Source organism: Nanorana parkeri, unplaced genomic scaffold, assembly GCF_000935625.1.
Source record: "Nanorana parkeri isolate BGI_ZX_2015 unplaced genomic scaffold, ASM93562v1 scaffold963, whole genome shotgun sequence".
Lineage (NCBI taxonomy): Eukaryota > Metazoa > Chordata > Amphibia > Anura > Dicroglossidae > Nanorana > Nanorana parkeri.
In genome coordinates, this window is record NW_017307231.1 from 645805 (window position 1) to 658566 (window position 12762).

Genomic DNA, 12762 nt, shown 5'->3' on the forward strand with positions numbered 1-12762 from the left:
GTCGATCTAATGATGGACTTCTGATGAGGGGACAGGGTCACCAAAGGATCGACTTTCAGCCTATTCCTGCTGAATCAGACTAAATTCTCTCCTTGTGTACCCAGCTTAAGAGGGGACTTCCCACACTTTGGAGACATTTCCTGTTACTTCTATTTGTGTATACTGAACAGGAAGTTAGTGGAAATCTCCCCAATGGAACACAGACTGGAAAAAGAAAACCTGACTGGTTTTACGTTTTCTGTACTCAATCCAAAACTAAAAAAAGGTTTTGGCTTTAGATTTACTTTAAAGTGAACTTGTCTGGGTCGCAACATTTTTAAAGTCACATAAGTGGTAACAGTACAGACATACTGTGGTATCTGTTAGTATCCAGGATCCTCTCCAGGACAAGTACTAACGTCAGGCTTCATACAGGGCATTGAGATTACGCCCACCCCTTCTGTTGCTAAGTCTCAGCACAATATTCAGTTGTCAAATGCCAGAGCTTCTCCTGGCCACTGAAGATTTGACATTTGCCAGTTGAATGATTGGGGGTGAGAATTATTCTCAGCTGTGAGAGTTGTAAAGACTCGGAATACAGCCTGAGCCTATGACCCGGGGGTAGAGTTAGCAATCATAGCCTGTGGCCAGGCAAAGAGAAGTCTGGACCAGCCTGTTTTACCTGTAGCCCTCCAAGGACATAATGTACATAAGTGTATATAAACCTAAAATCTATGTTTCATTGTGTTTAGTATCATGCCTCACTGTTAAAAGTTTTCTATTTAAAAAAATATATATATTTTTGCGAATCCGTTTCAAAGTTTTTTTTACCTGGAGATCCTCAGATCCTCTTAGTAACAGGACATCAGTCTATTAATTTTTATTTCTTTAGGAAATGTGTAAATATTCCTAGGGGGTTTCCACTTTAAAGGGAGATCACAGGATGTTGTTTACATATTTGGAGCTGTTAAGTGTTTAAAGTGACACTAAAAATGCATTCAAGTACCTTAATTATTAATACAAATGTATCTTATTTGTGTATCACTCGGCTGTAGATCCTCAAATCATCTCTGAATTGGTGCTGACAATGTCCTTCCTTCTGGAGGGTGGCTACTTTTGTTCCTCATGGTCCATGGGTGTTGTAAAGTAGCCACCACTCCAAGCTCGCTCCTGTGGTAGACTATAATGTCACCTTTAGGTTACTAATTTGTATTGAGATTGTAGTCCATCACCGGAGTAAGCTTGGAGCGGTGACTACTTTACAACACACACAGGGACCATGGGGAACAAAGGTATCCACCCTCCAGAAGGAAGGACAGTGTCAGCACCAATTCAGAGATGATTTGAGGATCTACAGCCGAGTGATACACAAATAAGATACATTTTTGTTAGTAGTTAGGATACTTGAATGTATTTTTAAGCTATAAATCGTGAGTTTAGTGTCACTTTAAGTTAAAGGATAAGTGCACTTTAAAACAAGAGAACTTTAGGGTAACGTCACCGCTCCTGCCGCATGCAGAGATAAATACTTACAGAGTTTCAACGGGCTTGGCCTCGGTTGTTTGTTGGGCTTGCGGTGGACATCTACCTCTGTCTCCTGACTTGGAGGGGAGAACCATAGAAATCAATGACGTGGCCAGGAGAGAGAGAGACGACATGCGCTACAGGATGTCAACAAACAACCAACCAAGATCGGGCCCTCTGTAAGTGGCACATATTCATCTGCACGTGGAGGGAGGGAGCCATGAAATCAGCCTAAAGGGGCCTAAAGAATAAGTACACTTTGTTTGTTTTAGAAGTGCACTCATTCTTTGAATTAACTTTTTATATCCTTTTATTTTAGCAAGATTTCTCTTTCATGTTTTTAAATGTAGAGATTGATAAAGTAACTACCAGAGGGTTAAAGTGACATTAAACTCTCGGATTTTTTAACATAAACCAATACTGTAATGTGTGCCTTACTGTAATCCATGGTTGTTTCCCTTCTCTTCCTTTTAAATCCTCATGTCTTCTCATGCTCGGGGAGAACTTCCCTTTTAAGCTCAGGGCCTCTTCCTGTAGTGCTGGCTCAGGTTTCAAGCCTATAGAAACTAATACACAGACACCATGTATCCATTCCAGAGACAAGGCAGTCTGCTGCAAAACAGAAGTTCTGCCCAGCATGAGAACAGATACAGATTTAAAAGGAAGAGCAGCAAAGAGAAGGGAAACTACCATGGATTACAGTAAGCCACACATTACAGTATTGTTTTATGTTAAAAACTCTGAGGGTTTAATGCCACTTTAATGCTTAGTGCATGCTGTGCTGACCTTCATCATCTACTGATTACTTATCAATTCTTTATTGATTAAAACATATATAATTGGTGAAATAAATGAACCAACAACTCACAATATAAGTACAGGATCACATAGCCTTGTATAGCCTTCAAAAAGGTAAAATAGGAGTCTGCCATAATCAGACATTATAAATAGTGTCAGGGAAGAATAAAGCATCCTCTGATTGTCTCTCTGTTTATTAGTACATGTTTAAAGCTGTCTCAATGAAGACAGGTAATACGTCTGCCCAGAGAACCATTCTCTATTCAGCTTTCTCTTTTATTTCTTTCATTTCTCTCCCTGTCCTTTAAGCTGGCCATACACCTTACAATTATCTGCAGATTTTCTGTGGTCAGATGGAAAAAAAGTGCCACAGATTGGCCCAGGTGGAGATTACTCCATCCACACAGTGTAGCGTAGATGGAGGAATCTGTTGAACCTTTTCCATCTGACCACAGAAAATCTGCAGATGATTGTAAGGTGTGTGGGCAGCTTTAACTGTGTGGATGGAGTAATCTCCACCTGGGCCAATCTGTGGCACTTTTTCCATCTGACCACAGAAAATCTGCAGATAATTGTAAGGTGCATGGGCACCTTCAGAAGGATATGATTGGGAGAGCTGCAGAGGACCGTGTGAACAAACACCGGTTTCTTTGGACCTTCCTCAGTCAGAAAATGATCGGTATCTGGAGTTAGTTGCTGTGGCAGAGAATATTGCTGAATGTTTTTACAGACACAAGCGAGGAAGCTATAGAACACCCTAGTCACCCCGCCACTACAAAGCACACAAGGGGTGTCAAATTGGGAATCTGTGATAGAACCTTCCTTTACCTATTTGTTATTTTTCTAAATTGTTATCCCTACTAATTTGTTCCTTTTTAATATTCTTTTTTTTTTTTGCAAAAATGTAAATAAAGACTTTATTAAAAAAAATTGGGAATCTGATTAATCTGCTTTACATTTGTTCTACACGTTTTGCTGGAACAGAGAAGTAGTAGACCTCAAGAATCGTTACTTGTGTGTAACTGACACGTCCATTACATTTTCTTCCAGTAGGAGGCAACACACAGCCTCTGAAAACCTCCTGTACATTAGGAAAGTAGAACTGTTGTAGTGTGTGCTGGATGACTGTTTGCTCTAGAAGGGGCTTTCCATATAACTTGTTTCAATACTCTACTAGTCAGGAGACAGACCGCCACCTCAAACAAGAGCTTTCCCGGCGTGTCGCATGGGATAACAGGCTGCTTCATTCTAATTAGTTTGTTCACCCCTCACCTATGTGGTTAGGGAAGTAGTTTATGTTTGCAGTAAAAATATTGCAATGCTACATCTAAAACCATAATGACAGGGGAAGTTTTTTGTAAAAGACTGGTTACTTTTCTGGCCATGTTTCATGTTGCATCCATATTCAGGGTGTAACATGAAATATGGTCAGATCAGAGTTCATTCTGTACAGGGGAGGTCGGCGAAGGTGATTTTGCCGCTCATCCTACTAAATCCCCCTGCAGTTGTATTGGGCTCGCAAAGGAAAAAAAAAATGGTTATACTCTGAATCATGGAGCCAGCTGGCTCTTCCTTCCAGCATCTCTCCCCCCTCCTCTGCAATGGTCTAAGGTCCCCTAAATCATCACACTGCGTATAGACGTGAGGACGCTGAGGAACATTCCAAGGCTGCATGCAGGAGAAGACAGGCTTCAGAGGCCAAAGAAGCAGAAGCCGGCTCGGAGCTTTAGGCAAGTATAAAAATGTTTTTGTTTTTAGCACCTAGACAAAAACAAGCAGTTAACACTTACAGTGCGTGGGTAACTACACTGCAAGGGTTAATAAAGGTTTTGACCAGAGTTTTTCTTTAAGGCTTTTTTTAAAGATAGTTTTTATTGGAGAAAGTCATACAGACAACAGTCACAGACATAAAACAGGAAATACAAATACAAAATCTGCACGTCTGGTCAATAGCGAAGTACAACAGGCAGGCACAGTGTAGATATAGCAAATGTTGCTGTACTATCAAGTAGGTACGCACCATGAGGTTCCCATAGCTTCTGCAAATAATCTGCATATAGAGTTAACCTCCTCTCAAGATGGCATAAAGGTGATGATGCGTACTTCGGCATAGCACTGTACCAGGCACATTACACACTTCATAATCTGTACCATGAAGTGCAGAGACTGAGAAAAAGTAAATAGGAAAGAAGAAAAAGGCAGGAGAGGAAAAGAGAAGGTAAGAAGAGAAAGAGAGGGTAGCCAAGCATATATATCAAGTACATATTAATACTGATGCAGGAGGGGGTATGCCCATTCTCTCACTGACTCATCCGGGTATCCTAACTACCTTCTTAGGAGAAAGCCAGTGTAATCATTTAGCAAGTAGTTCACAAAAGGCAGCTGTGGTACAGAAGTGTATCCATACACCCCACACCTCATAAAATTGGGAGTAGCGATCATAGAGATTGGCTGTAAGTTCCTCAGTCCTACAGAGAGACTGCATCTCATCAATCCATTCCTTCATGGTGGGACTCAGAGGATTTGCAATGCCTCGGTATCACCGCCCTAGCCGCCAGTACACAAAATCGAAGCAAGCCTTTTTTGATTGACTTGTAGGAGCCCTGGAACATGGAGAGAAGGGCCAGCTGTGGTGTACCCTCCACTTCCACGCCCGTCAGTGTCTCATAAGTGGAGAAGATGGAGGACCAGAGCTTGGAAACTCCAGCACAACTCCACCATATATGCAACATGGAGCCAGGCTGCAAAGAGGACCTCCAGCACAGGTCGGAAGCCTGTGGGTAGAAGACTCGAAGACGGGTCGGGCAATAGTACCATCTGGACAGGATTTTAAAATTGCGCTCCTGGGTTCTACTGGCTATCGAAGTTTTGTGCGTGAAAGCAAGCGATCTGTCAATGTCCGAAGGGGAAAAGGTGCATGACAGGTCCCTTGCCCAGTCAGAAAAAAAGCTGGGTACGTCTGAGAATGAGAGTCGTAGCAGTAGGTCATATATAGTCGATAGGGTTCGTCCAGGAGGATCAGTATCTACACATAATCTCTCGATCGGGTACAATTCCCTGTGTAAGTCAGCGCGTCTGGCCAGATTGGCATAAAAGTCCCTGAGTTGGAAATATTCCAACCAGCGCCCCGGTAACGGAGGGAACGTTTCCAGCATTGAAGAAAGAGTGCGCAAGCCCCCCGCCGTGAGGGCCGAGCAGATGGGAGTGAAGTCTGCTTCCCGCCATCCCAGAAACTTCTCCCTCTGTTTAGCTGGGGGGAACTCTGGGTTGCCCATAATCGGCGTCAGAGGCCCCGGTCAAGAGGAAAAGGAGTCCCTTTTGAGTAGTAAATCCCATGCTCTGAGTAGTGGGGGCAAACAGCAGGAGAGGGATCCCGGTGCTGGACGGAATGCCGGGTCGATCCACGGTAGGGAGGAGGGAGAGATGGGCGATATCAGCGCTTCCAGCTGTACCCCTAGATTGTGTTGCGAACGGGATATTGAGTCGATTAGTCTAGTGAGCAGGGCAGCTTTATAATACATTTCAATATGGGGTAAGCCCACTCCCCCGTGTTGCTTCTGACGAACCAGGACCGTGTACCGTATACGAGCCGCCGAATTAGACCAGATAAATCGTAGTATACAGAAAAATGTATTCGGCACTGTAATCAGGACCGTCTGAAACACATAAAGGAGCCTGGGCAATATGTCCATTTTAAATAGCGCCAACCGACCAAACCAAGAGTGACTCAACCGGGACCACTCCTTAAGTTTGTGCTGTATAGACGTGAGTAAGGGTACATAATTCAACTCATACAGCCGCCCCATGCAAGGAGAGCCTGACCCCCAAATATTTCAGGCCATGAGTGGACCACACAAATGGGAAGGACTGGCTCAAGGACACTGTTTTGGGGCAGGGAAACATTGAGGGCTTCAGTCTTGTGCATATTAACTTTAAAGTTGCTCAGGGAGGAGAATATCTGAAATTCTTTCATCAGGGAGGGAAAAGCAATCAGGGGATTAGTGATATAAAGAAGGAGATCATCAGCGTATAAGCTTAATTTAAATTCTCTACCTCCAATTCCACAAATATCAGGGTTGGAGCGCAGGGCAGATGCCAGATGTTCCATCGCAAAGATGTAAAGGTAGGGGGAAAGCGGGCAACCCTGTCTGGTGCCATTGTTGATAGTGACGGGGTCGGACAATATGCCGTTAATCTTGACTCTGGCCGTGGGTGTGTGATAGAGGGCTAGGATTTTACTCAATAGGTTAGAGGGAATGCCAATCTGCTGTAAGGTGGCCGACAGAAAAGTCCAACTGAGGCGATCGAAGGCCTTCTCTGCGTCCACCGACAGGAGACAAAGCGTGATGTGATGGGCACGTGCATAGGCCATGAGAGTGAGGGATTTGGAGCTGTTGTCTAGGGCTTCCCTGGAAGGGACAAAGCCCACCTGGTCTAAATGGATCAGGGAGGGGATGTGGGTTTTTAGTCTGTTGGCGATAATTTTTGCGTATATTTTCATATCCAAATTAATTAAAGGAGATGGGTCTATAGCTAGAACAAACGGAGGGATCCTTCCCCTCCTTGGGGAGAACTACGCCTTGTGTTTCACTTCAAGATCTGCTAATGTCGTAAAAAGCTGAGAGATGCGCAGTGCCCGCTCCCTCTTTAATCTAGCCCCATGCTGGATCAGGATACCACGCAGAACGCACTTAAGTGCCTCCCACTGTACAGGGGGTAGGGTTTCATCTGTCGAGTGGTGTGCCCGGAAGTCTCGGATCGCAGATCTAAGGATGTCCAAGACAAGGGGGTCCTTAATGAGCGACTCATTCAGCCTCCAGGAGGGAGAGCTTTTAAACGTGCCGGCATCGAAAAAGTAAGGAAGACGGGAAAATGGTCCGACCAAATTTGAGGGCCAATAGACGCGCTCGGTCGCCAACTAAGCAAAGAATGGGACGTGAAGAAGTAGTCAATTCTACTGTACGTGGCGTGGGGGGCAGAATAAAACGTGTAGTCTTTTACCGTAGGGTGAAGTGTGCGCCAAATGTCAACTAATTGCAATGCCCGTAGTCGCTTATGTACCATATTTAAGGAAGGTAGTGAAATATGTGTTTTCCCCGAGGAGTCTAGTGTAGGGTCAATAACGAAATTAAAATCCCCCCCCACAATAGTATGCCCCACCATGAAGTTCTCTAGTTTGGCCATGACAGACACGAAGGCCTTCTTCTGACCCGTGTTAGGCATATAAATGTTAGCCAAAGTAAAGGGCTTCTGATATATTAGACATTGTAGGAAGAGATATCTTCCTTCAGGGTCCGACACAACTTTAGAGACCGTGACTGGCAGAGAGGAATGGAACCCCGCAGCTACGCCCTTAGATTTCTTTACTGGGTTATTACTGGTGTGCCACAGGGCAAAATGTCTGGTGGGTAGTTTCGGGGCAACCGAGGATTGGAAATGAGTCTCCTGTAGGAACAAAATTTGGATCTTGAATCCCTTAACATTCAGGGAGCATACGTTCACCGACGCCATAAGTACCTAAGTAAGGAGAAGAGCGAGATAATCAATGGACATACCCTTAGGAGACCTGAGAGAAGAAGAGAGAGAGAGAGGAAAAGAAAATAAAGAGAAGAGTCAGCAAGAGAATAATAAGAACCAAAACATACTGAGGGACAGAACCCCAGCGAGAGGTTATCGCTCAAGAGAGGGAACAAAGCCCACAATGTGGTCCTCCAGCTCCAATGTGGGGCTGTAGGAGCACAGTCTAACGGGGGCGAGGAATGCGACATGGTCCGGGAGCCCCCTTGACCAGCAAATGAAACACAATAATAGCATAACAATATGAAAGAACCTTTAACTGAAACAGAACTAAAGCATAAATGACCCTGTGATGAATAACAGTCCAAAACAGCATAGCCTTCCATGTGCAGAATGGAAAGGATAGTGGCGCACTAGTATGTGCTAGGGCAGGCAACATTACATAGAACCCTGAGATAGATACGGAACTGTAAGATAACAAATGTACAGTATCTCATATAGCCGGTGGTAGTAAGATATGACCAACAGTCATGTGCCCCAACACAATAGCGTTAGCGTCCCTGGGACGCATCGTGCCACAGGCCCAATACGTTCAATCTTCACTGTCCTCTGAAACATCAGCCCGAACATGGCAGCAGGCTGTCAGCATGAGAACAGGGTCAATATAAACCTTCCCAAAGGGAGCCGAGCCGCCAACTGGAACCTTTGAGACGTCAACGCGGAGTGGGTCTGAATGAGGACCTCCGATCTCTGCGGGGCTTGGGGGTAACCATGTGCCACTGGTCCTGGCTCGGCATGCGAGTGAGAATTGGCAAGGGGGGATCTGGCCAAGCTTCTATGGTGACTTCTGGTATGCCCAAGGCTGCGACAAAGGCCTGCAGATCTGACGGTGTCCTGAAGAAATGGACCTTGCCGTCCTTTCACACAGAGAGGGAGAACGGGAAACCCCAACGATACGGTAGCCCAGCTTCCTGTAGCTTCGTAGTGAGCAGACAGAGAGCCCTCCGTTTGGCAAGGGTGCGCCTCGATAGATCTGGTGCACCATCAAAATCCAGAGGGCCAGCAGCCTGCGATTTGCTCATTATTTCTTCCTTGAAGACATAATAGTGCACCCTGCATAGTACATCGCGAGGGCGAGTGGCGTTGGGGTTACAGAACCCAGGTACACGATGTACCCTGTCTATTTCTATATGCTCGGTGACAGGACGGTCAAGGAGAGTATTGAGAATGCCAACAACAGTGGCCCGGAGGTCCCGGGTACCAGTGGCCTCAGGTATACCCCTGAGACGGATGTTATTACGTCTGCTGCGGTCTTCCTGGTCATCAATCATTGACCACATAGTGTGCAGGGTTGTATCGTGGTGCTGAGCAGCTTGTTGCAGCTCCTCGATGGCCGAGGAGATCGTGGGCATGGTATTTTCAAGCGAGTCCAGGCGCTGGTGGAAAGATTGGAGGCCTTCCCGCAGCTCCGCCATATCCTGTTTGTGGGCAGACTCCAGCTTGTGGAACAGGCCTGCAATGTCCTTCTTAGTGGGCAGGAGCGCAAAGTACTTACGGAACGAGGTAGGTATGTCCGCATCCTCACCCTCCATGTCACTGTGATCAGGAGACTCCCGTCCGCCACTAGTGCGGGCCGACTGCAGGGATTCAGGCGAGGAAGGGGGCAGTGAGGGAGCCCGTTTCTCCTTGCCCGACGCCATCTTTGATCCACACGGCGTCTGAGCAGCGCGCCCTGCTTTGGGAAAAAAGGTCTCAATGGCTCGTTTTCTGGTCGAGGGGACCTTCGGTTCTTGCGAGCGAGAACCCCGCTGCATATTGCGACCCATATGGCTCACAATGGAGGTGTTAGGAGAGGTTCTATAGTCGCTGGTCTAGGGGTTGGTGCCGGAGCCTTACAACAGACGTCCGCTCGCGGCCATAGCGAAGCCACGCCCCCCCTTTAAGGCTTTTTTAATGATACTGTTGCTGTATATTGCATATCAGGAATGTATGAATGCATATACTTGGTATTCAAATTGATAATTTGGAAAAGAACCGAGTGGTTTGCTTTAATAATGCTGTGTTTGTATTTCTGTTTAGGAATCTTGGCTTTAAAAGCTCATGTAGCAGAGCGGCGGGGAGAACGGGAAGAGCTGCAAGATGCTCATACAATATGTTATGACCTTGCCCAGGAATGTGAGCCTATGCCAGCTGACGTGTAAGTAGCTAGTAAGCCTGCTGTGCTTGCACTGATCATACTTATATACACATTCTGTGTTTGTATTTTAGAGAAAAAGCCCAATACACTAGATTTTTTTTCTTTTATCAAAGTCTGAGCTTAGGTCATATCGATAATAGGACATATCAGTTTCATGTCATGATTGCAGCAAAGTTTTAAATGCAGTGTTATCCCTCATGTCTGCCAGAATTATTACATTTCTACTCCATTCGCGACCGCTTTCAACTCTCTCCAGTTGGAGGATCTTCTGGACTCTAGTAGAGACCAGCGACCCTGCGCTAGCCTTTCCGCTACATGAGCTCCCCATCCCCAAGCACTGGCATCTGTGGTCAAGCGTATGGAGGCCTGAGAACTCCACTCCAGACCCGCCCGAAGGTGTGGATGAATTCTCCACCACCACAGGCTTCTCTTTACTGAGGGGGGGAGGGAAAAAGCAACGTCCAATCCCTCTTGCGAGCGATTCCAGTTCCTCAGGAAGAACTGTTGCAGAGGTCTCTGGTGGAACCGAGCCCACTTTACCGCCGGCAGGCAAGCGGTCATGAGACCCATGACCGAAGCCACCACTCATAGTGACACCGCCCGACTCAACTGAAGCCGACTGACTGCCGAGGAGACCTTGACCACCTTCTCCTGAGGAAGGAAAATCCTCTGCTGGTTGGAATCCAAGATGTACCCCAGATAAGCAATCACCTGAGAAGGTTCTAGGTTGGATTTCTGGATATTCAAAATCCATCCCAGCCCCTGAAGCCAATCCTGGGTCACCATTAAATCCCTCCGAAGCTGCCCGGCGGATGGTGCCGACAGGAGGATATCGTCTAGGTAAGGAATTATATTTATTCCCTGTAACCGTAACGGGACCAGAGCCTCCAACACCTTCGAAAAAATTTGAGGTGCTGAAGAGAGACCAAATGGCAGAGCCCTGAACTGGAGGTGGTGAACAGTTGAACCCATCCTTACCGCTAGTCTCAGGAACTGCTGAAAGGCTGGGTGTATTGGGATATGGAGATAAGCATCTCTTAAATCCAGAGACGCCATGTAAGCTCCCGGCTGCAGGATGTTTCTTATAGAGAAGATTGACTCCATCCTGAACCTCTTGTACCTTATGACCACGTTCAGGGGCTTTAAATTCAGTATCAACCGATACTGGCCTGAGGGCTTTAATACCAAAAAAACGTGAGAGTAAAACCCCTTCCGCTCTTCCGGAGCCGGAACTCTGGAAATGACTCTCTGATCCACCAGATCTCCCAGCAAGAGTGACAATGCCCTTGCCTTTTCTCCCTGACGCGGGAGGTGCGTGACTAGGAACCTTGTGGGAGGAATACCGCTGAATTCTAGCTTGTAACCCTCCCTGATCAGGCCTAGTATGAACTGGTTGGAGGTAATCCTTGACCACTGAGGGAAGAATGCCTCCAATCTTTCTCCCACTGGAAGAAGATAGTCATTGGGGCTTTGGCTGAGGCTGGGAGGGTGTGTTAAACAGAATCCCCCCTCTTCCTTTAGCTTTCTGACCCGTCCAATGCTTCTTGGGCTTGTCCCCTTTATTTTCCTGAGGCCTACCCTTCTGGTTCCGAAAAAATTTCCGAAAAGGCTTTTTCTTCTTTTCTGGAAAAGCCTTTTTCTTGTCAGCCGTTCTCTCCAGAATATTCTCTAACTCTGCCCCAAAAAGCAAGTCACCTGAAAAGGGGAGATTGCATAACCTCAGCTTTGAGGCCGCATCTCCCTCCCATGCTTTCAACCACAGGGCCCTGCGGGAAGAGTTAATAAGGGCTGAAGATCTGGCCGACATCCGCACAGATTCTGCTGATGCGTCTGCGATATAACCTACCGCCTTGAAGAGCACAGGTAGTGACTCCAAGAGTTGTGCTCCCGGGGTACCCGCCAGCAGATGCGTTCTAAATTGCGAGAGCCAAAACTCCATGTTCCTGGCCACGCATGTGGTAGCCAGAGCAGGTCTAAGGTTCATTGAAGAAGAGTCCCATGCTCTTTTCAAAAGAACCTCAATCTTCTTATCCATGGTGTCCCTCAAAACCCCCATGTCCTCGAATGCTAAGTCAGATCTCTTGGATACCCTAGCTAACAGAGCATCCAGCTTAGGAGATTTATTCAACACCAAGGCTGGATCCTCATCAAAAGGAAACCTCCTCTTGAGGTTTCCTGACTTCAGAGGCTTTCTCTCAGGCTCAGCCCACTCTTTGAGAATAGTCTCTGACAAGACCTTATGTACCGGGATGCATTTAGATTTCTTAAGCTGCAAACCTTGATACATAAGGTCGTATCTGGATAACTGCACCTGCTCTTCCTGGATCTCTAACGTGCCATAAATTGCAGTCAGTAATTCATCCACATCCTCCAAGGATAATTTATACCTGGAAGAGCTAGGTACATCGTCTTTGACACTCCCTTCCTCGGATGATGAACCACCCTGAGAAGGACCGGGCTCGCTAAGATCCTCCCGCTCAGAAAGCCGTAAGGATCCCGTCGGCCCCCCCTGAGCAGCCAGGACAGAGGCAGAAAAAGGCACAGGGGTAGAAGCAACTGTGGGAATTGGAGCCCGGAACCCCTCTAAAACAGACCTAAAGGAATTAAACGTAGCCGATAACTCCTCCTTAACAGAAACCAACAGGTTGCTACTGGCTGCAGCAGACTCTTCCCTAAGAAGATCTCCAATGCATTTCTGACATAGGGTTTTAATATAACCGGAGCTCAATTTCACCGCACAAATTGCA

General features: G+C 46.5%; 1 protein-coding gene across 1 annotated transcript in view; it reads left to right on the plus strand.

The window, feature by feature from the left end:
* The window catches only part of LOC108795374 (integrin-linked kinase-associated serine/threonine phosphatase 2C-like), a 16857-nt gene extending 6838 nt beyond the window's left edge, over window positions 1–10019 (plus strand). Inside the window, exon 3 of the mRNA XM_018566617.1 lies at window positions 9898–10019. Coding sequence (XP_018422119.1) covers window positions 9898–10019 — 122 coding nt within the window. The remainder of the gene's footprint in view (window positions 1–9897) is intronic.
* The last annotated feature ends 2743 nt before the right edge of the window (window positions 10020–12762 follow it).